Here is a 24632-nt window from a genome sequence, read left to right on the forward strand (position 1 = left end):
AGTATTTGATGAATTGTGTCTGAATCGCTATTGTTATACTAAATGATTTACACAGATTTCTCTTATTGGACATAGTCTGGATATTTTTTATGTGTTAAAAAATTGTGCAAAGAGAATAAAAGCTTCGAAATTGGAGAACAGAGAGTGAAATTCACCTTCTATTTCTTTATCTGTCCTTTTTAGACCATTTTAGACTGAGAATTGATGCAAATACGTTCACCAAAACAGCATGTGACTAAAACCTTAATGAATATAAATAACAGTCTCAAAATACTTTAAGTTTATGTGAATATTTTGTAAATTTATTAAAAAAAACAGAAGCACCAACTGCTGCCAGAGGCATTAAATATTTTTTAGACGGGGATGGGGAGAGCGTTGTTGCCACGGCAACAAAATGAGCGAAAAGGCTCGCGAGAGAAAAGGCACATTGAATATTCGGATTTTGACCGCATATAAAAACTTTCTTCGAAATAATATAACAACTGGTGTAAGAGGCGTATGGAAAAGTTTAAAGTTATTTTCATTCAGGACATAAGACTGAAGTAGGTATGTAAATAAACACGGTTTGACTTAGTGAGGAAAGAAAAAACATTTGTGACCTAGCTAAGACGAGCTAGCTTACTTGCTAATTAAAGTCGTCAACGTCCGGCTCGTTCATAGATAGTGGTGGGGTAAAGGGTATTTATACAGAATCTTTTTTTTACTTTGTATTTTCAAAGAGTCGAGTTATGCATTAGTATGATAATTTTTCAGTCAGATTAAATGTTTTACAAATCTCAAACGGTGCTGAAACAATTCTGACTTCACGGTAATTCAGTTCAGGTTTGGCAATTTTAGGTACTTTACGGTTCAGAACTACAGCTGATCAAGTCAAGTCCAGACTTTTTACTGAACTTACAAATAAGACCTGCACTCATAATGTAGGGATATAATTAATATTTCTAACGTATTCCTATCACCTACTATTAAAACATATTAGAAGATTTTTTTAAAAACATATGTAAATAATTAAAAATAATTCAGTAGCTATACAAGGCATCAATCAATTAAATAATTACAACACAAAGAGGGGGGCAGTGATCGAAAATATGTTTGGATACACAGCTTAAGTTGAGTATTTATAGAGTTTATTCATCTTTATTATTTTAGTGTAACATTTCCTGCTGTTGTCTTGTCACAGGTATTCTGTGACCTGTTGCTACAGGGGTCAGAAAGTGATTGTCTTTAATTTTCAACTCAAAACTTGGACGTCCTGATCACGCCGCAGACCTCCTAGCGGAACATCAGAAACATCCCAGTAATTTGCTTTTCATCTTAACCTCTCTTCCTTAGATTTTACTTAAATGACCAACACAAACATTTAGAGTACAAATGCGCCTTTTAAGCATTTTTACTCTAAATGCTTAAAAGGAGCATTTAGAGTCATCCTGTATCACCTTAATTCAGCTCTTTCTAAACAGACTAATGGCAGCCACCCTTGAGGATCCAAGAGGAGCCATAGGTTTCAGGGACCCTGACAGCAATCTTGATGAAGAGGAGGAAGATGACACAGCAGCAGTAAGATGGACCTATTTACTAAGAGAGGCATTGATTCTAAAAGCATCAGAATAAACTCTGCGATATTTACATTTTTATTTCAAGGTTTTATTGAGTGTTTTAGTGCAGCGGGGACAGTTGGGCCTTTGTTTCTACGATAGTGGAGACTCGTCTTTACATTATATGGTAGATTCTCCTGATAACTATGAGCTTCACCTGTTGTCCAGAGGTAAAGAACAGACCTTTCACTCTTGCAAATTAGGTTACAGCTTCATCTTTTAAGCAGCATCTTATGTTTCATCTCCTATTAAACTCCAACTCATCTCTCTTTCCTGTTGTGAAGTCATTCAGGAGGTCAGGCCCCACGTAATCCTAACCAGTGCAAAGCAGGAACGCTGCTTGACCCAATATTTGCAGCAACTTGGTGAGCTCTGAAAAAACAGCACTAATATCAGATAACAAGTGAAAAACAAAAATGTTAAGTATTTTTGTTTGAATGCAATGTTGGATGAGTTGTTTCTGTGTCAAGGGAACTTACTGAGATTAGAGATGTTTGACACTGTTGCTGGTAAACGTGATAAGTGGAAAACTGATTGTGAAAGCGGTTGTGCCCTGTTTTTCCAGCTTTCCTAATCAGGAGCTGCAGGCCTAGGTGAAACTAGTCAGTAAATCAGGATTGTTCTAAACTCATGCTTTGGATTTCAGGTTCTGACCCACACTATAAACCCGAGGTGGTTACTTATCCATATGTTGACTTTGGTAATAAAAACATACACAATCACAAACTCCATACTTCCTCTTAAGCTTTCATGCTAAAGATTTGTAAAAAAAAAAAAAAAAAAAAAAAAAAAAAAAAAAAGCATAATATTTTCCAAAAATGCTATCTTGAGCATTTTTTTGCTCATATTTTCCAAAAAAATGAGCAATTTTTTAAACATGAAATTGCTCATCATGTTTTTAAATGTTGCAGGTCTGGAGGTCGGTAAGCAGAGGCTTCTTTCCGCCCATCTGCCTTTCCTCCCACCTTGCATTTCAGAGAGGGACAAAATGTCTTATCTTTCCTCCTGTATCACCTTTGACTCACCCTTGATGGTGAGCCAGATCTCTATATGTTACCCTGTCCTTATAGCCCAGTTATGAATCAGTCATGTTCTAGCATTTGAAAAGGTCTGTTCTCCTGTTGGGAAGCTTAGGGCAGTGGGAGCTCTGCTGAAATGTCTGGACAGGAGGAGAGTGGGAGTGGAACTGGAAGACAGCACTGTTGGAGTCCCAATCCTGCAGTTTCATGCCTACACACTGTGAGACACACAAACATGCAGTTAGACACACTCTCAGGCACCTTAAGGTGTCTGTTTATTTTCCATTATGAGGCCCTTTAAAATGTTTCTTGGAACTTCAAGTCAGCTGCCCCTTTGACAAAATGTTTCTGAGTTTTATCCCAGTTTACTTCCATTTTGTTCCTGTAAACAAAACATTACGTGCCAGTATATTTAACCCATCTGTATCAGTTAATTTCTCCTGGTATTTTAGAATTTTCATAAATTATGGAAATAAATTAAATAAAATATTTGTAAAGCTCATTCATAATTCAATGTAAATTTAAATTACTTCAGAAGATTTTATATTACACCATGTTTCCGTTTATTGTTGTTCTAAACCCTTTTGTGCTGCTTTTCTGTTATTCTGAGAAATTTCTGAGTGATTATAACATTTGATTAAGCCAAAAAAAAAAAATCTCTGATACTTTTTATTAAAGTCATATATTTCCAAGACTAGCGATTTAAATGGCTTAATAAAAGGAGGTCAAAATTTTTGTCTGGTTTTTTTTTCTCATTATAGTAAAGAAGTGGTTTACATCGACCGGGACACCTACAGGCAAGTATTCAAAATGTACCTTTGAAATTAATCTAAGCTTTAGAAACAATCTGTTATTCAACCCTGGCCTTTAGTGTTCTGTAGTCGCCATGTTTATCTGACAGTAAGACACCTGATCGAAGTTAGTGAACAATTAGTTTCTGACATGGTAATGACAAATTATTCATCATCTAAATCAGGTTATTTAAACAGAGAGATGCAGCATGGACTGGTAAACATACAGAACTTTACATTAAAAACACCCAATTTTAAAATAAGTCAATTTAATTGCTTCTAAGTGTGTTTGATTGCAATACTTTCTGCTTTATCATTTTTTTCTTTTCACTATAAGTTCAGTTAAATAAAATAAAATAAAATAAATGCATTCTACTTTAATGAGTAGAACGGTAAATCAGTTCAATTATGCTTAGCTTTGTGTGTGACGGTGTGTTTTTTTCTGTCCTAGTGTACTTCAGATCTTTAAATCGGATCTGCACCCATCAGTCTACAAACTGCAGTCAGGTGAAAAGGAAGGACTAAGTCTCTATGGTAAGCGCTTCAGATGGCAGAACTTTTCTGATGTCATTTCCTCTTATTTAAAACGGTTTATATAAATACATTTTTGTTTGTGTGCACTACAGGAATATTGAACCGATGTAAGAGCAAATTTGGATCCAAATTGCTACGGTGAGAAATTATATTTTCAGTGGCACAAAATAAAACAAATTCAGGTATCATGATTATCTTCAAAATTATGAACAACCTGACTGGACATTTTGTCACCCCAAAATATTTTTGTTTGGTATATTTCAGTGTAAAGAAATACTATTTTTCTTGCTTTTGTCTGACAGGCAGTGGTTTCTTCGACCTACACGAGACCTTGCAGTGCTGTACAGAAGACAGGAAGTGATTCGTTTCTTTACTTCGCCTCGAAACTCGGACGTCCTGAACACCCTGCAGGCCTCGTTACGGAACATCAGAAACATACCAGTAACTAACTTTGTATCTGTCTACTTTCACCCTTGTGTTTACAAATGGGGTCCAACTGACCCCACACCTGTTTCACTTGTATCATTTGCCTAGGCCTCGTACGTTTGCCTCAGTCCTCGCACGCACAAGGGTTAAACGCCTCTCAGTATTTATACCCACTGAACTTTTTCACACTTTGACGTTACAAACATTTGTGGTTGTTACATGAAAAGTTGTGAAAATGGTTGAAGAGTTGTGTATAATTTTGTAAAGCATTGTAAGATATCCTTAAAAGAAAAGGAAGTTTTCATGGATGCCTGTACATGTTAGGGTGTCCTGCGTCGCATGACTCTCTCCAGCACCAAAGTCACTGACTGGCAGTGTCTCTACAAGGTTGGAGCCACTCTATTCTGTAGCTTTATGTGTCTTTATTGTTTGACGTGGCTTCTAAAACACATTGATATGTTTCTGTCTGGATGTCAGACAGTATACAGTGCAGTGTGCATCAGGGACTCAATGCGGCACCTCCCTCAATCTATTCAGCTGTTTTGGGAGATCAGTGAGAAACTCTCTGAGGATCTTCACTATGTCGCCGCTCTCATAAACAGAGTTGTGAGTTTTTCCTCTTAAATTGCATCCATTCTCCATTGCTACTCATAAAATGTTATACTTTCATTGAGATCTTATGGATTTTGTTATTGCAAGCTGGACAGAGTTGATGTTAATGAGTGTAGTGATATTTTTGTAGGTGGATTTTGATGCCAGCTTAGAAGAGAGCCGCTTCACTGTCAAACCCAACGTTGATCCTGCCATTGATGAGAGTAGGTGCACAGATTCACCCATTCAGCTCTCATGTGCTGGATCTTTATGTGCTTGTGTCTTGGCTCTACTTTTTTCAGAGAAAAGGAGGATGATGGGGCTGTCTGACTTCCTGACTGACGTTGCCAGAAGAGAGCTTGAACATCTGGACTCTCGAATCTCCTCCTGCTGTGTCATTTACCTCCCCCTGGTCAGATACTTCCACATATTAAGATTTTTTTTGTCACCTCACGCAGCGATAACTCATATTACTCTAATTATGAAAACTCATAATACAACAAGGTAAAATTCTCCTTCCAGATTGGATTTCTGCTCTCTGTGCCTCGACTGCCCAGCATGGTGGAAAAAGAGGATTTTGAAATGGAGGGATTTGAGTTCATGGTGTGTCTGTGTGGTCTCAACGGGGTGACAAAATGTCCAGTCAGGTTTCTACATTAACTCACTTGTCAACATTGTATTTTACGCGTCTCCTCGCTTCGATGAGCCAGTTCCTCTCAGACGACCGGCTGCACTACCGTAGTCAAAGGACCAGAGAGCTGGACAGCCTCCTGGGAGACTTGCACTGTGACATTAGAGGTCTTTTAAATTCCCTCACCAAACAGTTTTCTGGTTTCTGCTCAGCTAAGAGTAAATATCTTGTTTCTCAGACATGGAGACTGCAGTGATGACACAGTTGCAGAGTGCCGTCCTGGAAAAGAGCAATTCTCTGTATCAGGTTGGTGGGCGTCATTCAGAACAGCAGGTTGCAGTGTTTTCAAAATGACTCCCACTGTGATAAAACTGTTGTTGGCATGAGTGTAAAGCTTTTAATGCGTGTGGGTGGACTTTGTTGTGATTAATGCTTTCATCTAATTAAATTGTTCACTTTATAACAAAAACAGACCTGGAGACCTTTTAGAAGTTGTAATATGTGTTTCTTTACGGATCATTGCAGATGTTATTTTGAAGGGGAGGCTTAAGTTCAGCTGATGCATTATTGTTAGTGGATAGTCTGTGTGTCAACTGTTAGGCAAATTGGAGATCAATGTAATAGAAGCAATATATATTGTTTTATTATAGGGATTCTAGAAACATTCCTGTAAATAATGTAACACTCTGGAGGGGAATTTGGGAAATAAAAACACTTGCTCAGACTGATAAATATTTACAAATGTTTTGTATGTGCGGGCTGCTTTATTTCTGCCTTGGATTTAAATCACAGATTGCAGTAACTGCGTGCAAACAAGTGAAAGCAGCTGCAAGCAATTTGCACCTGCTGTGTATCACCTCACAGTTGTTCTCAGCTCAGCTACAAACAAAGCAGGTGTAGAAATGATCGCTGAAAGCTCCAGATGTTGACCTGATGAGGCTCTTCTCATCTGACTCTATCAGGGAAGAATCTGGTTCAAATTGCCTTGGATGCTTTTAGTGCGCCACTGCAGATCTTTAAAGCCAGGGGAAGAATTTATCCCCTCAACTTATTCATTCAATAGTTAAAAGGATTGATTGCATTTAAAAATGTATTAGATTGTAAGATTAATCCACAATATCTGCTGATCACATTTTGCCTTGACAGGAAGTACATCCTTTTATTTGCACTTATATATACTTCCAGGTCTCGTTTGAGTTTATTTAAGCTTCATGTTTGATAATCTGCATGTGAACTTTTTCTGTTGTGAACGTCCCACAATAATTAGGATTATATTGTGGATTTTACAACAAAAAATAGGATTTTAAAAACAACTTTAAACATTTATTTTAGTTACTGTGACATCTTTGCCCCATTTTTTTGCAAAGCTGCCAGTGCAGAAGGTCACATTTTTCTTTTTCTCTCCACCTGCGGCTAACCTCCCACCAGCTTGTAGTAGCTAGTTTTTCTTTACACTCAGCTGCAAACAGCTCTAGTATTTTAAAGGCATTTTGCTCTGGGATAGAAATCAAAATAGGCAGACTTTTCCCCAACTACATGCATAGAGATGATACAGTCAAGAGGACTTCTTTGCATTTTTTGAGAATTAGAGGGACATATACAAACTCCACTTTTTACAGAATTAGTGTCCACAAATAGCTTTGTGAATTTGTCGTTCAGTGTTGTCAACCATGTTATGTGCCACTATTACAGCTTAATCTGCTTCTGCTTTTTCAGTCCATAATATTGTGTGCAATGGTTCAAAAAAGTATAGCTGCTTTTTTTTGTCCCTGCTAAGCCTAAAATATTCACTGTAATAAATGTGTAGGTTCTGGATCTCCTGGCTGAGCTGGACTGCCTGATGGCGATGAGCAGCGCCTCCCAGGAGTACAGCTACTCCTCACCCAAGCTCGCCAGACATAGAACAATAGCAATAACACAGGGAAGGTACCGACTCACTCTTATGGTGACTAATTTGCAGGATGAACCCAGATATTCTTCCTGTGCTTCGTATTGATTTTCCAGACACCCGCTCCTGGAGCTGTGTTCTCCAGTGTTTGTGGCCAACTCCTTCCAGAGCTCTGAATCAGAGGGCAGAATCAAGGTCATCACTGGTCCAAACTCATCTGGCAAGAGCATCTTCCTCAAACAGGTAGAAGCGTCTGATCCTGGCCAAAAACAAGCATTAAGATGTCAGCAAGGTGCAATTAAAACTGTGATTAATTATTTTATGTTGGTCTGCTCCTTTCTCAATTCTTTGCTTTTATAAGTGGCTGAGTACATGATTTGGTACGCTCTCTGATATATTAAAACTGGGAAATTTTAGGAACAATTTTATCTTATTTTTTGTTAAACTTACCAAGTTAGATATTTTATATACTGCATTACTAAATGAAACTTCTACATGTGAGACTGTTTTACTTGAAGTCCCAAAGTTAGGATCATTTCAGATAATCTACCAGCACTATCTGCTGATGCATGATTTTTATCTTGGTTTAGTTATTGATAAAATACATAAATTAATGTAAATCTAAACCAAGGCACTTTTCATTTGCATGGTAAGATGTAGTCACCGGCCTACTTTTCGGTTAAATAGTGTCGTGAAAAAGTGTTTGACTCCCTTTGGATTTTGTTTTCTTGTCACCCCAGAAGTTATCAAATAAATTAAATACAAAAAATAGTTTTCAAATGATTTTGTTTATTAAGGAGGAGGATCCTAGCCAACCTGGGCCTATGTGAATAAAATAATTGCCCTCCAACCTAATTGGCAGCAACAACTATTTTGTTTTCATTTTACACTCTAGTTTTCAGAGTCTGAGACTTTTCATGAAAAACCCGATGTGACATTTTCAGCACGCTTGTCTATATGTGGCCTTGCAGTCACTGCTTCCTGCCGTTTCATATTTCCAGGTGGGTCTGATTGTGTTCATGGCTCTGATTGGCTCAGACGTGCCGGCTAAAGAGGCAGAGGTAGGTCTGGTGGACGGGATCTTCACTCGCATGCAGAGCAGAGAGTCTGTGTCTGTGGGCCTCAGCACCTTTATGATAGATCTCAACCAGGTACATCATAGACACACTGTTAACCATGTGGATTTATACAATTTAAACTGGTGCATTTGCTCCCAATCTTCACTTGTTACATGTTTTTAATAAACCCAGGTTGTTCTTTCTACAGCTAGAGCAAAGTTCTTAGTTCTTTGTAAGTACAAAGAACAAAGAGAAACAGCGGTTTTCCTTTAATGTGTTGCTCTTTTTCTCCAGATGGCCCTGGCTCTTAACAGCAGCACTGGCAGCTCATTGGTGCTCATCGATGAGTTTGGAAAGGGCACCAACACAGTAAGAAGAAAATTGTTGCAGCACTCAGTGCAAGAAATCCAATGACTTCAACATTAACCAGAACCAGACTCAATGAGAACAGCAGCAAATGCTTCAGTCTACACAAATAAATATCTCTGTGATTGGTGCTTAAATGCATGCAATTTCCTCTCTGACAAAAACCCATTAACAAAATAATACCATTGTAGAAGAAATAAAGCATTGACTGTTTAATAATTTATGTTAGAGCATCAGGACAAATAATGTGTTTCCTATTATTGATTGATTTTTCTCGCTCTCTTTTCATCATTATAATATCTGCACCACTTTCTCTAAGCTTAAGCATTTTTTTGACTGAAGTTTATTTCAATTTAGCGCATCTAGGCCAATCCAACTGGCCAAATGCAGAGTTTACATGCAAAGAGTTCATGTATGCCCCTTGAAATATATAACAAAAACCTTTCACAGAATATTTTATGCTGAAGCCAGCTTCAGTAGTCTTATTATTATGCCTAAATATGATAAGAAAACCTAATAAGGTAAATGTTTTGTTCTCAGACATCCAGAATGTTGTGGAAATGCAAAAATAACAGAATTTTGAGTCTGATCAGTGTAAATCAGTGCATTAGTGTACAGTTAAACTATTACTCACACCTCTGGTAGATTACATTTAAAGATGTTGATTAAGGATGCTGCATGTTTTTTCTGTTGAATATGTCACATCACAGTGCCAGATATGAGCAAATGTCTCCTGATAAATAAGAACCTGTGTTATCAGCTTGTTGTTGTCCCAGAACATTTCAATGTTTGTAAATCCAGCCCGCAGGGGGCATCAGTGGAGGAACAGCATTTCTGTACAATGTTAAATCTTTTCTAAGTTTCAGATGAATTTACTTGATAGACATAAAGCTTTGCTGCTGCTACTGCTTTATTTCTTTTAGGAGATGCATGCTGGTATATGTTGACACGATCAGAGAATCAAATAGGAAAGCATGAAAGTAAATGTTTCCATTGTTAAATCTGTAACAGGAAACACTCTATCTGGAGGGATTGTCTGTTTTTAGTATTTAGTTACCGGAACGTAGTTTTTCCAACAGACTGTTACTTAAACTAAAAGAAAGGAAAGATATGTTGTCTCTCCAGGCTTATTGGCAGGAACGTCTTGTTAATTGATTTTCTGACAGCAGGTCAATAAACATCCTGTTTGCAGTTTATGTGAAGTGCTTTGATTGAATTACAACAGAGCTGTTTGGCCAATAGCTTCACAGTAGCATTAATGTTCTCCTTCAGGTTGATGGGCTGTCTCTACTCGCTGCATCTGTCTCTTTTTGGCTGAAAAAGCCTCTGGTGGATGTTCCTCACGTCCTGTTGGCTACAAACTTCCACAGTCTGATGCAGTTAGGCCTGCTACCAACCACTGGCATGCTGTCTTTTCTGGTAGGGGGGAAAAACAACCAACAAAGCATAAACAACTGTGTCTACTGCAGCATTTCAATGTAATATTGTCATTTTAAGATGTTAAAAAAAACAAAAACATCTGACCGAATAGTTGAATAGTAAAATTTAAAACTAGTTTCTGCTTTTGTGCTTTAGACTTTAGAAACAGCCGTAGACAGAGATGAGTTGGTGTTTTTGTACCAGCTGAAGGAAGGGATTTGCCAATCCAGTTACGCTGCCAACATTGCTGCACTGGCAGGCCTGCCAACATGCCTTGTACACAGAGCCATGGAGGTCAGGAAATGCAAACACACACATTCCCTCCCTCACACAGAGGCATGCTCACAGACGGACTGTGTTTTCTGTCTAAGGTGTCTGAACATTACCGAACAGGAAAACCCATCAAACGCATCGACAAAGCATCATCAGACGAGCAGGCCAAGAGGTTTGTTGAACTTTATTTAATGTAAAATGAATTGAGAAACTTTATCTGAGACAACAAAAAAGTGCATGTGGTCAACAGATGCCAATCTGTGGTGCAGAAGTTTTTGAGTCTTGACCTGGAGGACAAAGATGTGGATCTGCAGAGCTTCATGAAAGATGAGCTTCTGCCCTCCGCTGGAGAGCTCCTGAACCGCAGGTAGACTCTGGAAGTGCTGCAAACACCTTTCTGTGTTTCTCTGCTCCGTGTTCAGTGAGAAAATGTTTGGGGTTTGCTTTTCTTGGGAAAACAGATTCACTTCCAAACAAGGTTTATGTTTACAGAGTTTTATGTTAATAACAATAAGATATTTATTGATGTAAAAAAAGCAGTTCAAGCACATTGTTTATTTTGTGAAGGAATTTCTGTATAAATGTACATGGTTTGTGTTACGTATATCTAGTGTTTACTTATTGATTACTCAGTACAAACATTTTGCAAATCTGGCTGTGTCTTTGCTTGAAGCTGCATAAATTGTGTTTTTTCAACAACAAAACTGAATAAAAGTATTTATGTTTTTTATCCAACCAAGGCTTTAGTGATGTGAGTGATGGCTAAACTGGCCAAAGTGATATGAAAAACTGTGTATATGGGTAATTCTTGTGCAGAGTTGCAGAAAGGGGTGTCACAGCAGGATTTGGTCATAACAAAGATTGTATTATTTAAAAAAAGCGCCACCGTTGTCTTCACATTACACTCCTCGGCCTTCGCACAGCCCAACGTCTTTACTTCCAGAGAATCAGCTGAGGAGACGAGGTAAAGTGCAGTCAGAGTAATCCATACATCATTCAAACTTTATGAATCTAACCTTTACACGTTTCTTTGTTCCTTTAGATGGACAGACACACACCTGCCTTCCCTCGGCCCGTGTAGCAGAGGTCCCCGCGGCTGCAGTTGGTTTCTGTCGTGTAGCAGGCGTCCCAGAAGCCCAGATCGCAGCGGAAACACTCCAGGTACAATTCCTCTGGTTCCAGTCCCTCCAGCTCCATCAGCTGCTCCTCTTCCTCACCTGAGCACAATGAGTCGCAATGATGATCCTGCATTAGATCTATGTGTTTTTCAATTATAATTGATGTTAAAGGCAAGAAAATATGTATTTTTTTCAGCTGAAAAATGTGAATGTGACTTCATACTGAGGGTTCTGACACAGTTGAACCCTCTGTTCAGGGTAGAAAAATTACTTTCCAGACTTTTTTTTAATCATGAAGTAGTGTTTTTTAGTTTTTTTTTTGTTTTGTTGAATTATACTTAAATGATTGTCTATCCATCCATCCATTTTCTATACAGAAAATGGATGGATGTGTTTAAATGATTGTTTGTGTCTATAATTTGTCAGTGACTCACTAACAGGATGTACTCACAAACATTTAAAAACTATTTCTCTCCACTTTTTGAACTATAGAAAATTTCAAATTCAGTTTGAAACTGGAGCTGGTTAAAAAGCCAAACACTGAAAGTAGGGCTATTTTAGGTGTTTTTACAAACAAAGTAAAAGTACGAAACTTCACAAAATGTGCTTTAAAGAACCTGCATTTATGTCAGGATCTTATTGTGCATCTTAGGCTAGTTTAACAGAGCCAGTTTATATTAGTCCAGATGTTGGAAAAAAGCAGTAAAACCACCCTATACTACACTCCTAAAATACAAACTCGTTTCAGCTTTGTTGTCTCATGATTAGTGGAACTTACCCGATGACTAGTTAAACATTTCAAGGTGGGTATTTTGTACTGAAAGGCCCCGGACCTTAGAAAAACAGCAGAAAAAAAATCCCCCTAGGAAATCATTAGGATGGAAACTTATGTAGGAACCCTAAATGAAGGTTGCAGTAGAAAGGCATCAAGCGTGGTTGTCACCTTACTGAAGTGGTTCTGGATGTGTTGCAGGGTTGTAAGAGGACATAAAACCAAACTAGTCCATATTGCAACACATTCTGTTTAGCACTCAGAAATGTTTTGTTTATTCTGCAGCAGTCTGGAACGGGGGAACATGTTTCTTTAAGTGGATACCTTGCCTTAGTTGGTCAAGTTTTTTTCTAGCAAGAAGGTAATGGAGTAAGCAGATGGCATGAACGGAAAGTTTGTCTGTAAAATAAAATAAGCAAGTCCTACCTCAGTTATTCCTCCTCAGGGTACTTCATTGAAAGTGTTTTATTTAATAAAACCACTTAATTGTCTGTTTACTACCTCTATTAATGCAGTTAGTGGACAGCACATTAGTGCACAGGTAGTTTTAGATTTAGTTAATCTCTTCCTGAGGGCCTTCAGATGTGTGAGCTGTCGTATTTCAGAGACTCGCAATCCTTATCTGCTCTGATCTCGTTAGTGTTAGCTCACTTAACCCAACAGGCTAAACGCGAATGAAGATGCGTTCAGTCGGAGGGAAGGACACATTTTGTTTTTTTCATGGGCTCGGCCTAATTTTGTTTTTGTTGCATTTTTATTTATCTGATTCTGCAAAACAGCAGAGCAACAGTAAATCAAATAAATTGTTTAGATGAACTGTTTTACAAATCTGTTTTTAGATTTTTAAAAATATTCTGTCTACAATTTTTATATGAAAGAGATTTTGCTAAATTATGCACAAATTAACCACAAACACTTTTGTAAATCAATTTCTGATTTTTTTTTTCATTAGAAATGATTTGAAGAAAAGCTTTAATGATGAGCCAGGGATTTATTTAATATTGAAAAGCAACATTTCCAAACTGAAGATGATCATTAGGAGATTTTGCACCCCAGATAATGAAGGTAATGAGTTTTGATTCTGGAGCAATTATTGCAGAAAACATGAAAATGAAAATTACTTATCTTGTGGATGTTTTGTTTTTTGTGATATTTTATTGATCATAATATTAATTTTCAATTTAATCATAAGCAAACACAAATGCAGGTTAGTCTGCAGACTTAACGTAAGTTGTTAATTGAATATTTTTTTCACACGTAGCCTGCAGAAAGGTGTTTTTAACTTCGACATCCAGTTGTTGGACTGTTATGTAATCCCTACAGTCATTTGTAAAAGCTTCCCACAGAACAGGCTGTTGGATTTAACACTTCTTAGACAACTAGGTCCTGCCTTGGTGCTGAAAACGCCCCCATGCAGCAATGCCGAGGACCCTCTGAGGGCAGCAGAAACACCTCCAGACTTTGGGAAGAAGCCGGCTTACCTTGAGCAGGTGTGAGCATCATGATGGTAAAAACACAGAATAGTAGTCCTTTCATTCTGAGCAGGTATCTCCCTTTGACTGCACCATGAATACGCGCCACGTAACTGGAAGCTGGGCAGAAATTGGATTAGCTTAGCAATGCACCTTTAGAACCAATCATAGCCGCTGAAGGGCTGTGGATCATTGAAGTTTTGACAGCAGATGCAGAGATAAAGAAATCAAATTCACATAAAAAGTTGTATAGAATGTTTCTTTTAATATAATAAAACGCTATTTGGTATATTGGCAGTTTTAAACACGGATTAAATGTCAATGTTACACCTTTAAAACGCTGACATATTGTTTCAGTCAGAAAGTAAATGCCTTCTCGGTGACACACAGCTCTCCTCGTTAGCGTCGTTAACTTTCCATGACTTCTTAGCTGATTTCGCTGGTCTGGGATCTGAGGTGATCTCCACTTAAGTAATAAACAGAATTTTTTCCAGCTGGCTGAGTCTAGGTAAAAAATGTTGATTGAAGCTTCTCTCTTATAGGGAGCAGAGAAATAGCTTGGATACTGAGTCAGCGCAGGGCTAAGCAGCTTACTGCTTCCTGTCCGTCTGCTCAGATATGTATCAATGCTCTCACATGAGCACAATACTCTCTGAGAGTAAAGGATTTGATTCAGTTGTACTGTCAATGCAGCATAAAACCTGCACTGCTGACTTATGTAACGCTGCTGCACAGACACAAACACAGATCTACGTTTGAGAAGATTTCTCCATTTGTGTAGCGGCAGTCATTTCTGCATGCATTTAGATATGCGCTGACATTATTCCCTCTGGTCGGTTTACTGTCACACTCAGTTTTATAAATAAATTATCAGCGACTGCAGCCTCACAGCGCAGCCTCGTTCTCACTAAATTCAAATGCATTAGATCATCTCACACTGAGCAGGACTCCCCCTTAAGTGTGAGAGGGAAGAAGAGTGGGCTGATTTATTTTTGTGGGAGATGTTGACGGCTCAAATCAAGAGCCATTTTTCACCCGCTGCAACTGAAATATACATCCTGCATCCTAAAACAGCACTGAGCTCCTGCCAAGACAGCTGCGGCTGAAATGGATGGGCGCAGATTTACTGTAAACTCCAGTCTCACTCATCATCTAGATGGCGGGATCTCAGCATGAGCCCAACCTGCAAGGAAATACTTAGCAGTCCTTAACTACCTATAAAAATGTTCAAACTGATCTCCTGCGTAATTAGAGACTAGAGAAAAAAAGCTGGTGATAATTAAAATAAAACCCAGCCCACTTTCCTCCCCGTCTGTGCTAATGGGCTGATTTTGGCTTAAAGGGATGGATCAGGATTTGTAAACTGGGATTCTGTCAAAATAAGTAGTTAATACCCTACCTGCAATAGATAGCTCTCTGTGTCCTCGTTTTGCATAAATCCTGATTAGTAGGTTCTGGATGCTGAAGCTAAAAGTGACCAAGACCAAAGTAAACGTTCACAAAAAAAATTCAGATTTCTAAAGCCTCATACCTGTTGATTGTTTTTTTTTTTTTTCCATTGTCAGGCACTACTGAGGTGTTTGTTAAATTATTATTTTTTGAAGTTAGTTGGGATTAGTTAGTAGTTAAATTGACAATTAGTTATAAGCGTTAAACATCCAATTCAGGTATGAAACCAAAAACAACACTTTTACATTTGCATAGAGAATTTGGGAAATTTTTCATGGGACAACCTCATATACAGTGGGGGAAATATGTAATTCAGCGTCAATTTACTTACAAAGTGTGGAGAAGTCTGTAATTATCATGGTAGGTACAACTCAACTGTGAAAGAAAGAATGTTAAAGAAATCCAGAAAGAAATCCCCAAAACCTGGAGATCTGTATGAAGGAGTGGTGAAAATAACTACTGCAGCCAGCATGTGTAACCTGGTCAACAACTACAGGAACAAAGGTTTCTGCAAGCCATATTAAGTTACATTTTTCTATAGCACCAAATATTTTTTTCATGCAGTAAAATGCTAATTATTATTATTAAATTGCAAACCTCTCCCGTCTTTGTAAGTAACTTCAAAAGTCAGTTGTGTATTAAATACTTATTTCCCCCCCTATATTGTACAAATACATTTTGCCTACAAATGTAGCACCATTGAAAGGGAGATGAACAGCCTTTCCAAAAGCGTAAGATTTATTACCTAGAAGAATTGTCACAACAAAGAATTTTTATTACCAAACACAAATTCTCTTATTTTGTGCTGAGTGTACATTCATTTTCTTTCAGATAGTTACTCTTGAGTTGTATTTTAAGTTTGTTTCACAGGGGAGATTACTGGTAGCGCACCACCTCTAAGCTTTATTTCAGCTGTAAATATTCAGTGTCTTCTGTAAGAAAATACAACAACAGTCCAATGCAATTTTAACATTTTAGAAGGTTGTTACTATAATTACATAAGCGTCTATGATGTTTGAGTTTGGGTTTTTTCCATGTTGGCATTGAGCATTTGACAATAGAAAATACTCAGATTATTTACACCTGAGAAGGAGCTTGGAGGCGGAGTCCCACCAATAATCTTCCATGTGAAACACAAGTTGAAAATTAGCATCTCAAACATTGCTTGTTTGGAAAAATCTGATAGGACAGTAATCTTTTATAAAAATCAGTCAAATATTGTTTTTGTCTACCGCTATGATGTTTTTGAGGTTGGGTTTTTTTAAGATGGCAGAAGTCCACTTTGGTCTTGATCTCCCTCTTAGACTATCTGGTATCTTCACTGTCGAAGATCAACTAATTCAAAGAATTAAATATTTGATAAGAGATAATATTAACTCTTTACAACAGAATCTTTTTCTGAAATATCCCTTCAATTGTACTTCCAAATGTTTTCTTGTGCTTTATTTACTTTTTGTGCTCTTTCTCAGTTTTGCACAAGCCAAGAATTGAGATGGAGTAATGAAAATTTGAATAAAGCGTAGGAAACGAGGTGATGAAGAGATGGGAGATGAGAGGTCGCGATGGTGGGAGAGTGAGGCATCACTTACTCAAACCGACAGGAGTGATTTTTCTCAGTTACGTCAAGAATAACTCATCGCAGCCTCACCAGAATTTGTGTTTTTAAATGCTGTTACACGTTTCTGTTCATCCACTCTCAGATTCTCTTAGATCTCTCGACGCCGCACTGAAGGAAGGGGAGAAATGTGAACAGCTGAATGTGGGAATCCAAAGAAACTGTTGAAATTTACAGTAAGAAATCCGGATCTTGCAATCGAGCACCAGCTGGTATTAATAGCATGGCTGTAGGTGTCGAGTGAGAGGAGTGTGGCTTTTGTGCTGCTCTTGTTTACACCGAAACACAACTTTCCCCGAGATAAAGAGAAGATTATACTGCACGTGAGATAAGATAAAGACTCATTCAGGACCTAATCTGGCTCATCCTCTTTAGCGAACCTCTTAAGAAAGGAGAAGTCCACCTCTAGGGGAGAGGATGAGTGTGAGAGGAAGCATTTATCACCCAGGTTGGCACCCAAATAACTTTTACAGCAGGTCCATGTTTGGTCACTCCAGAAGTGAAGTTTTATGGGCAGCCGGGCGGAGCTCTGAGACAACAAGATGGCGAGTTGACATCAAACAGCGCAGCTTAAAATTTTTCAAATGTGGATGAGTCAGTGAGCAATGTAGGACAAAAACACCCTTCAGAGACAGTGACTCAGTGTGCCACTCAGAGGCACTATAACATACAAACAACTCTGAAGCTCTTCTTCACTGAGCAGTGCATAGTCCGGTGGTTGTGCGTGGCGGAGCGTCAGTCCTGGGGCAGCTCTAAAGACTCTGTCCGGTCATTAAAGTCGATTTCACTCGAGTTGCTTGAATCTGAGTGAACCGGGTCAGAAGAAGCGGACAGGCAGGGTGAGGATGGGTGAGGATTGGGCGCCTGGTGGTGCAGAACTTGGGTGAGGAGCATCAACTTTCCCTTTTTCTCCTCTTCCTCCTCCTCCTCATCCTCCTCCTTTTCCTCTTTCTCCTCCTTTTGGTCTCCCTCCTCATTAGCTGCACCTCCTGCATCAGGAGGAGGAGAATCACTGCTAGCGAGAGGCAGGATGTGGACCGGGCTGGCCCACGGTGACTGCTCCTCATCCGAGTGCTCCCACTGCTCCTGAGTATCCTCCCAGCAGCTGCTCCCCTTCAGGTCCTCCAGGTCGTTCAGAGGGTCTCGAACAAGACTCTCTCGGTCCCGGTTCTCGTACAGCAGCGTGGCGGCGCAGATGAAGATGAAGAGGCCCACTCCCATGACCACCGGCCCGGCCAGCTTCATCCTCTCAACGTGGGTGCTCCCACGTCCGCCCACGGCCGGCCTCGGAGCGGCGGAGACGTAGCCCGCCACCGCCACGCTCATCCCCACCAGCACCACCATTGCGCCCAGCATGAGCCACACGCCCGGCGGGGAGCCCAGGCGCAGCTTGGTCTGGAGGGCTTCTCCTTTCCTCAGGTGTTTGTGGCAGGCTGGGAGGCAGACGGGTGAGGAGTGGGAGGAGGCAGGGCTGCAGGGTGGACTGGCAGCCGTCATCCTCAGACTAAACACAGAATGGAATAAAATCTTCATGAGACCTTGTACCACAAAATTTGGATGCAATTCTCCAGATAAAAACACTGTCTCACTTAAAGAAAGACTAAATAATGACTTATATTGCACTTATCTCTTGATTAAAAAAGTAAACGAGGTCAAATCGACCACTTAGCAGCATTCAACATGGTGATGGCGGGCAGGTTAAACTATTTCTCACTGTTGATGTTAGTATTTAGAGATCTGAAACGTCTCCCCGAATAAATGCAGGCATTCAAGCAGTGCATGTCTGGGGTGTGATGAGTCTTGGAGAATTTTCTTTATGCTGTTGAAGCAGCGAGAACTATCCAGTTCTGTTTGGGAGAGGACATCCAGTTATCCGCTGGGCGACCTCAGTGAACCTACAGAGCTCTTTTTTCTTTCTCTTTTCTTTTTCTCTTGAATGCAGCATCTGTTAGTGGTGTGTTATACTGATATTGATACAATACCAAATAAATACAGCACAAGTATCACCAATACCTTTTATTCAAGGTTTATATTTCTTCAAATTTCTGATATTTTGGTGTTTTTTGTGGTTTTTCCTTTAATTTTCTGTTTTTGCTAAAACACAAAACAGAATTTGAACAGTTTATAGGTGTCTACAAAATATTTAACATATTAATATGATAAACAGAAGTAGAAAAATAAAACATATTTTTGTTCATATTTTCTTCTATAAATGAGAACAAGAAACATGTTTTTAAGGTAGTTGAGAAACTACAAAACCAAACATAAAAAAAAACATTTTAACTAAAGCATTAATCTACTCTTAACACTCTAGCATCAGTCCGATACTGATACCTCCTCGGTATCGATATTTTGGATCGATCCGCCCACCTTTAGCATCTGTGAATGAGCGCCTGGCGGCTGCAGGGAGACAGTTTACTCTGCATTGCACACAACAGGAAATAGCTGTTTTAATAAGACATGTGGCCGAGTTAATGAGATGCCAACCTCTCTGCAGTTCCTCCCTGTGGAGCAACACAGCCTCCTCAGCCCGAACCCGGACTTCTCTTGTTATTGGACCACTCCATCAGCGCTTGTGATTTCACTTCACGATCTCACTGCGGTCTTAAGAAGCGTTTCCGCGGAAGTCCTCTGAACTGAACTCATAATTTAATTTGCCCCCGAGGGAGATTGGACTCAGAGGGCGGACTGAGACCGGTCGTATTTCAAGTTAGGAGAAGTGTTTTTACGCATAAATCTTTTGCGTTCATCTGCGCTGTTGCTCAATAAAATAAGCCGTTTAATGTGTTGAGGCGGTGTGCATGCAGTCAGTGGGTACTTGCCTTGTTTTGGATGCAAATCTGTAGCAGAAACCGGCTCCTCGGCATTATCAGAATACATAATCCCGAGTTTCGTTATTCCTCCCACTCCTCCACTTTTGATCCGCGGCTAATCCACTCTTTCTCCCATTTCCTCCTGAGATCGGGACGTTTTTGTTTTAGGTGGGTTTTTTGTTTTTAAACCCTCCTCTCTGCACAGTGTGAGTCAGTGCAATGCGCAACAGCGGAGCCTGAAATGTAGCTTTTATAGTAAATAAGAGAAAAAAGTGGTGCAGCGCTGCTCTGCCTCTGTCTACGCGCTGTCCGCCTGTGCGTCTCTGCAGCCTGCTTGCTCCTCTGTGTGTGTGTGTGTGTGTGTGGAGAGGAGGGGTCGTGGGAATCTGAGGCTGGTCCAGGCCAGTCCCACGGTGAGCCCACCGTGGGACTATTTATCCTCACCCATCAGCAGTCAGTCGTGTTTTCTGTAGAAGTTACAGAAAGTGCAGCCCTCCTTTTCCGTCCAAGCAAAGAAAATGACGCCACTTTACTACAAATTATCATTCATGTACATCTTTGCTGGCTGAAAATGCATGCAGTCCTAGATTTGAGGGAGGATTTTCTTATGAATTTAGCCACCATTCAATGCCAAGCAAAACATCAAATGCCTCTTATTTATAGTAGTCCGGAAGTTATCACACCTCTTGAATTTTCCAGAATTTGTCGACTACAAGTTTAACTTTTTTTATTAATAATTTTTGTGACATAAAGGTTGAAATGTTCGCCTTTTGTTTTTTCAGTCAGATTGTTGCTACGTGCCCACCCAGGAGTGACTTAATGAAATCTGCTGGGTTTCCAGATGGAAAACTTTATAACTTATCTGAAAAATAATCTGCACTGCTTGATAACTCAGTTTGAAATTGACTTGACTTGAAATCTGTCTTGGATTGAGTTGACTTTTTTTTTGGTAAAGTGACATTTCTTTAGTGCTGAATTTAATTTATTTGGAAAAAGCTTTAATTTTTGTCAGATTAAATGCAGGGCTACCATTCCTGACACCGATATTGATAGCAATATTTTTTTTTATTATTTAAGTTTGACAAACTTTTGACCTATAGGTGTTTTTTCTTTTTATAATTATATTAAATTATTTTGTTCAAACCTATGACAGAATATCAAAAAGTTATTAAAATACTTTAATAACTTGCTAACATGGCAAACAGTATCAATAGAAAAAAAAGAGCAAATCAAAACAAAATCTTTTTTGAGGTACAGAAGCTAATATACAAAAGTAAAATTTAAAAAGTGAATCTGAATCTAAAGTACTGATCCAAAACTTGAGATTTTGACTCATTCCACTCTCCTTTACTATCAAGGAAAGTTTCCAAGTCTTGTCAGATTTTTACATGCATTTATGTTTTTATTTTGCGTTGGTTTATTGCAGCTTTGGCTGAATGTTTCTGGTCGTGACCCTCTGCCCTGGTCTCCAGTCATGTGGACTCTGTTTTCTTCCAGTATTACCCTGTATTTATCTTAATTTCCCATCATCTCTGGTGTGTTCAGGATGAGAGACCGTGTTGGTGATAAAACAGTTCATCTGTCCAGAGCGCCTCATCTCCACTGTTCAGGACTTCTTTCTTCTTGCCACTCTTCTGGAAAGGGCCAGATTTTTGCTGATTCCCTGATTGTTGCTTGTCTTGTCCAGCCTCATGATGTATAGGTGTGTCTCCCCGTCTTCCTCAGATGATAGATTGAACCTTGCCTCATTAGATATTTCATAATATAACCCTGCTTTAACCTTTGTCTTTATCCTGTCTGCTGATGATTTTTGTCTAACCCCTAGAACCCGACGGACCCACCGGTGGGTCCAGCTGCCACTTGACCTCGGCTCGCTCTGTAAACAAAGGCTCCACGTGCCTTTAAATTTTTATTTTATTTTTTATTATCCGCTAAAAGAGGCTTTAATCTTTCAAAAACTATTCCGCATAAAGGTTTTGCCCAAAATGTTAAGATTTAAATTTATTTATACCCCCTGAGGGTGTAAGAGGCTAATGAACCTCTGAAGTCGCCACAGAGCAGCCGGATTTATGCAGAGATCAACACTAATGATATTCATTGAAGGTCGTGGCTTTAAACATCTTAAAATGTGGAAAAGGTGAAAACTGTACAAACGCTTCTACAAGCAAAGAATCTCAAAGTTTGTAAGCTGAAGCAGAACTGTGGAGGTTGTGTGGTTCACATGAACTGAATTTAGTTTTATTTGGTTTACCTCAAATTTGGGCCACATGTTGATCCCCCCGCCGCCGCCGCCGCCGCCTCCCCCTCGTGTCTCGGTTTGTCATGTGTCACAGGACCAGATGTTACGCCAGCAAATGCAACACAGGGCAACTTTGTTTGTGAACGTCATGCAGAAAGGTAGTTTAATGAGTTTCATTTCAGCCCATGTGGGCCGGATGTAGCCCACGCAGGAATATTGCTGGTTTCAGGTTGATTTGTGCATGTGGGCGACACACGCAGCAGATCTGGGTTTGAGTTCAGTGTAAACCACAGCAGAAGCACGCATTTATAGTAAAGTTTAGGCCACATTTATGACTCTTTCATTCGTGTTACAGGACTTTATATTAACTGATTTAAGTTTGAGCCTCCTTCAAAACACCAAGAAGTCTTATTTTACATTTTATAAAATTTATGCAATGCAACAAATGATCCCATGAGTTTTTGTTAAAACACATTTATGAGTAAAAAAAAAAATAAAAATGAGGGAATATTACATTTACTCAAAGTGCAGTTAGATGAACACGTTACTGCTAACTCAACATTGTTTAAAAATTAACTATACTACTTTCTTTTGAAGGACAGGAAGTAAGCTTATGCACTCTCCACACTTACCAACGGTAAAGATGTGAAGAAGGCTTCAAATGAATATTTCATTTCTGCGCCATATTCCCACCCTGAAAACTTCAAAAAAAAAAATCTGAATCTTTCAATTGAAAACATGTTGTAAGGGAAAAATCCCGGGTTTATTTATTTATAAAATCATCAGTGACAGTTACTGGCGCCCACAACGATGCAACAGAATAATGTTTGTAATTACAAAGTCGATGTGAATGTCTAAGAAGTGTTGAACGTGATGCGACACGTTTCTCTCTGCTCCGCTCTTCAAGATGGATTGCAGAAAGGCAGATGTGTGTTTGTCTTCATAACTCGGTTCTCACTAGGACTGCATGATGCACGAAGACGTGTAATTTAAATACTTCTGCTAATTATTGCATTAATTATGGTCAGCACACATCACAACGCCCCCCTCCATTTCATGCAAACTCTTGCGTACCGTTGGCATGCAGAGGGAAACGCATTGCCTTTGAAATGTGATACGCCACCAATTACTGCAACCAGTGTAGTAGCAATATTGCAAAACTAATATTGCAATGACAATTATAATTTCATTCAATATATTGTGCAGCTTAGCTAAACTTGTCCACATCTACAGTCTGAGCAATAATTACGTTTGTGACTAATGAGGCTGGATGAGAGTCGGCGCTTGTGTTGCCACCGCCGAGTTTCTGACCAATGTATTACAAAAATAACTCACTTTTAAATCACTGCACTTGTTTACTAAGCGTTGCTAAGTACAATATTTATACTCCATTTACATAAACGCTGACTGCTTTGGAGACATGCCACTAAAAAAAAAACTTTTCTGACTAAGATTGAGTCAAACACTCCAGATTGGTTTGACTTGAGACAAAGGATGAATATATAACCAAAACACCTCAGGGCCACTGGTTAGCACGGTGGAGGTTGTCTAATGCTGTGGGTCTGTTTCTCAGCTTGTTGAAGTACCGCAACATTTTGGAAAAAAAAAACTTTGATGGCTTCAGCTAAAATGTAGGATTATTATCAAGTCCAAATGCATCTTCTTCCATGGACATCCCCATCCCGATTTAAATACTTTAAGAAAACTTATGTTGGGAGAACAGAGAGAGCGCAAGAAAGAATCCAAAGACTTTGGATTCTCTAGAGCAGGAGTGTCTAAAGAGTGGCTCAGGGGGCCATTTGTGGCCCTTGAAATGGTTTAGTTCAACCCCTGACCACAAGTCAAGAATGTTAAAGAATTTGGCCATCAAAATAGAAAACAATTTTTGCCCCCAGAAATTTGGAAATCCTGTTTTTCTTTTAAAAAAGTCAACAGCCTTTTGTATGTTTTGGACCTTCAATGATTTACAGATTTCCTAAAAGTTTTTATTGTTGAGACTGAAAAGAAAATAAATCCCAATAAACTAATGTTTACATTTTTTCATTTAATGAACTTTATGGCCTGCCAGTAATTACAGTTTTCCGGTTTTTGCCCTTGGAGCAAAAGGTTTGGACACCACTGCTGTAGAGAAAAGAAAGATCAAATTTACTATCTAATATACTAATATTTAACACTAATATCACCTCCTAACAGGGGGCAGTATTAGTATAGCCAACAAAGGTGCCCATAATTGTTCCAACGGTGATTTTGTTAGAACCAATCATTTAATCCTATGGGATTTTTCCCCCCACACCACTGAATAAATATATAAGAGGTGCAGAAGTTACTTCACCACTTCCACATTCATACAAACACACAAAAAACACAAAACTAAAAACTAGAAGATAGTTTGACTTTCACTGAAGTCATAAATCAGATTGTCGTCTGACAAAGCGTTCAGAACGCTGTGGTTGATCAGCCAAACATGGCCGACGCGTAAACAACAGGGAGTCGCGGAGCGCAGCTTCAGATGATCGGTGAGTTTGTGTGGCGACACGGCGGGGGTTAAAATGAGGACAGCAGA

General features: G+C 39.1%; 3 protein-coding genes across 8 annotated transcripts; 1 reads left to right on the top strand and 2 right to left on the bottom strand.

Annotated features, from left to right (window-relative positions):
* Positions 1-248: 248 nt before the first annotated feature.
* On the top strand, positions 249-11241 carry msh5 (mutS homolog 5). Of its 4 annotated transcripts, XM_007556180.2 has the most exons (27): positions 249-546; positions 1181-1297; positions 1461-1557; positions 1642-1765; positions 1880-1960; positions 2242-2295; positions 2507-2628; positions 2725-2834; positions 3376-3411; positions 3857-3939; positions 4032-4077; positions 4242-4380; positions 4690-4752; positions 4843-4971; positions 5108-5180; positions 5259-5368; positions 5479-5559; positions 5667-5754; positions 5826-5893; positions 7395-7513; positions 7592-7718; positions 8477-8626; positions 8828-8902; positions 10172-10318; positions 10475-10612; positions 10690-10763; positions 10842-11241. In XM_007556180.2, exons 3-27 carry the CDS (start codon positions 1465-1467, stop codon positions 10960-10962), a joined length of 2451 nt encoding a protein of 816 aa, XP_007556242.1. In that variant the 5' UTR covers positions 249-546; positions 1181-1297; positions 1461-1464; the 3' UTR covers positions 10963-11241. The 4 variants fall into 4 exon arrangements, with proteins under 4 accessions (XP_007556242.1, XP_016528925.1, XP_016528924.1 ...); XM_016673439.1 differs by lacking the exon at positions 2242-2295; XM_016673438.1 differs by lacking the exon at positions 1181-1297.
* On the bottom strand, positions 11077-15478 carry LOC107836708 (sperm acrosome membrane-associated protein 4-like). Its single transcript, XM_016673449.1, has 3 exons — positions 13963-15478; positions 11650-11808; positions 11077-11542 (listed from the first exon to the last, which is right to left on the bottom strand). Exons 1-3 carry the CDS (start codon positions 14015-14017, stop codon positions 11319-11321), a joined length of 438 nt encoding a protein of 145 aa, XP_016528935.1. The 5' UTR covers positions 14018-15478; the 3' UTR covers positions 11077-11318.
* Positions 15479-16124: 646 nt separating this feature from the next.
* On the bottom strand, positions 16125-20333 carry LOC103140848 (uncharacterized). 3 transcript variants are annotated; one of them, XM_016673445.1, is made up of 2 exons: positions 19840-20333; positions 16125-18521 (listed from the first exon to the last, which is right to left on the bottom strand). In XM_016673445.1, the coding sequence occupies exon 2, from the start codon at positions 18512-18514 to the stop codon at positions 17753-17755; it is 762 nt and encodes a 253-aa protein (XP_016528931.1). In that variant the 5' UTR covers positions 18515-18521; positions 19840-20333; the 3' UTR covers positions 16125-17752. The 3 variants fall into 3 exon arrangements, with proteins under 3 accessions (XP_016528931.1, XP_016528932.1, XP_016528933.1); XM_016673446.1 differs by lacking the exon at positions 19840-20333 and adding an exon at positions 19505-19833; XM_016673447.1 differs by lacking the exon at positions 19840-20333 and adding an exon at positions 19388-19498.
* Positions 20334-24632: the final 4299 nt, after the last annotated feature.

This window comes from Poecilia formosa, unplaced genomic scaffold (genome assembly GCF_000485575.1).
Source record: "Poecilia formosa unplaced genomic scaffold, Poecilia_formosa-5.1.2 Scaffold77, whole genome shotgun sequence".
NCBI classification, from domain to species: Eukaryota; Metazoa; Chordata; class Actinopteri; order Cyprinodontiformes; family Poeciliidae; genus Poecilia; species Poecilia formosa.

What these genes read in the sequence shown, in the direction of transcription:
- msh5 (XM_007556180.2), top strand. Translation starts at nt 1,465, where the DNA reads ATGGCAGCCACCCTTGAGGATCCAAGAGGAGCCATAGGTTTCAGGGAC. An exon ending in GTGTCATTTACCTCCCCCTG is followed by an intron (nt 5,369 to 5,478) that starts GTCAGATACTTC and finishes TTCTCCTTCCAG; the next exon opens with ATTGGATTTCTGCTCTCTGT. An exon ending in TTGGAAAGGGCACCAACACA is followed by an intron (nt 8,903 to 10,171) that starts GTAAGAAGAAAA and finishes GTTCTCCTTCAG; the next exon opens with GTTGATGGGCTGTCTCTACT.
- LOC107836708 (XM_016673449.1), bottom strand. Translation starts at nt 14,017, where the DNA reads ATGAAAGGACTACTATTCTGTGTTTTTACCATCATGATGCTCACACCT. An exon ending in GATGCTCACACCTGCTCAAG is followed by an intron (nt 11,809 to 13,962) that starts GTAAGCCGGCTT and finishes CATTGTGCTCAG; the next exon opens with GTGAGGAAGAGGAGCAGCTG. An exon ending in CACGGGCCGAGGGAAGGCAG is followed by an intron (nt 11,543 to 11,649) that starts GTGTGTGTCTGT and finishes TCGTCTCCTCAG; the next exon opens with CTGATTCTCTGGAAGTAAAG.
- LOC103140848 (XM_016673445.1), bottom strand. Translation starts at nt 18,514, where the DNA reads ATGACGGCTGCCAGTCCACCCTGCAGCCCTGCCTCCTCCCACTCCTCA.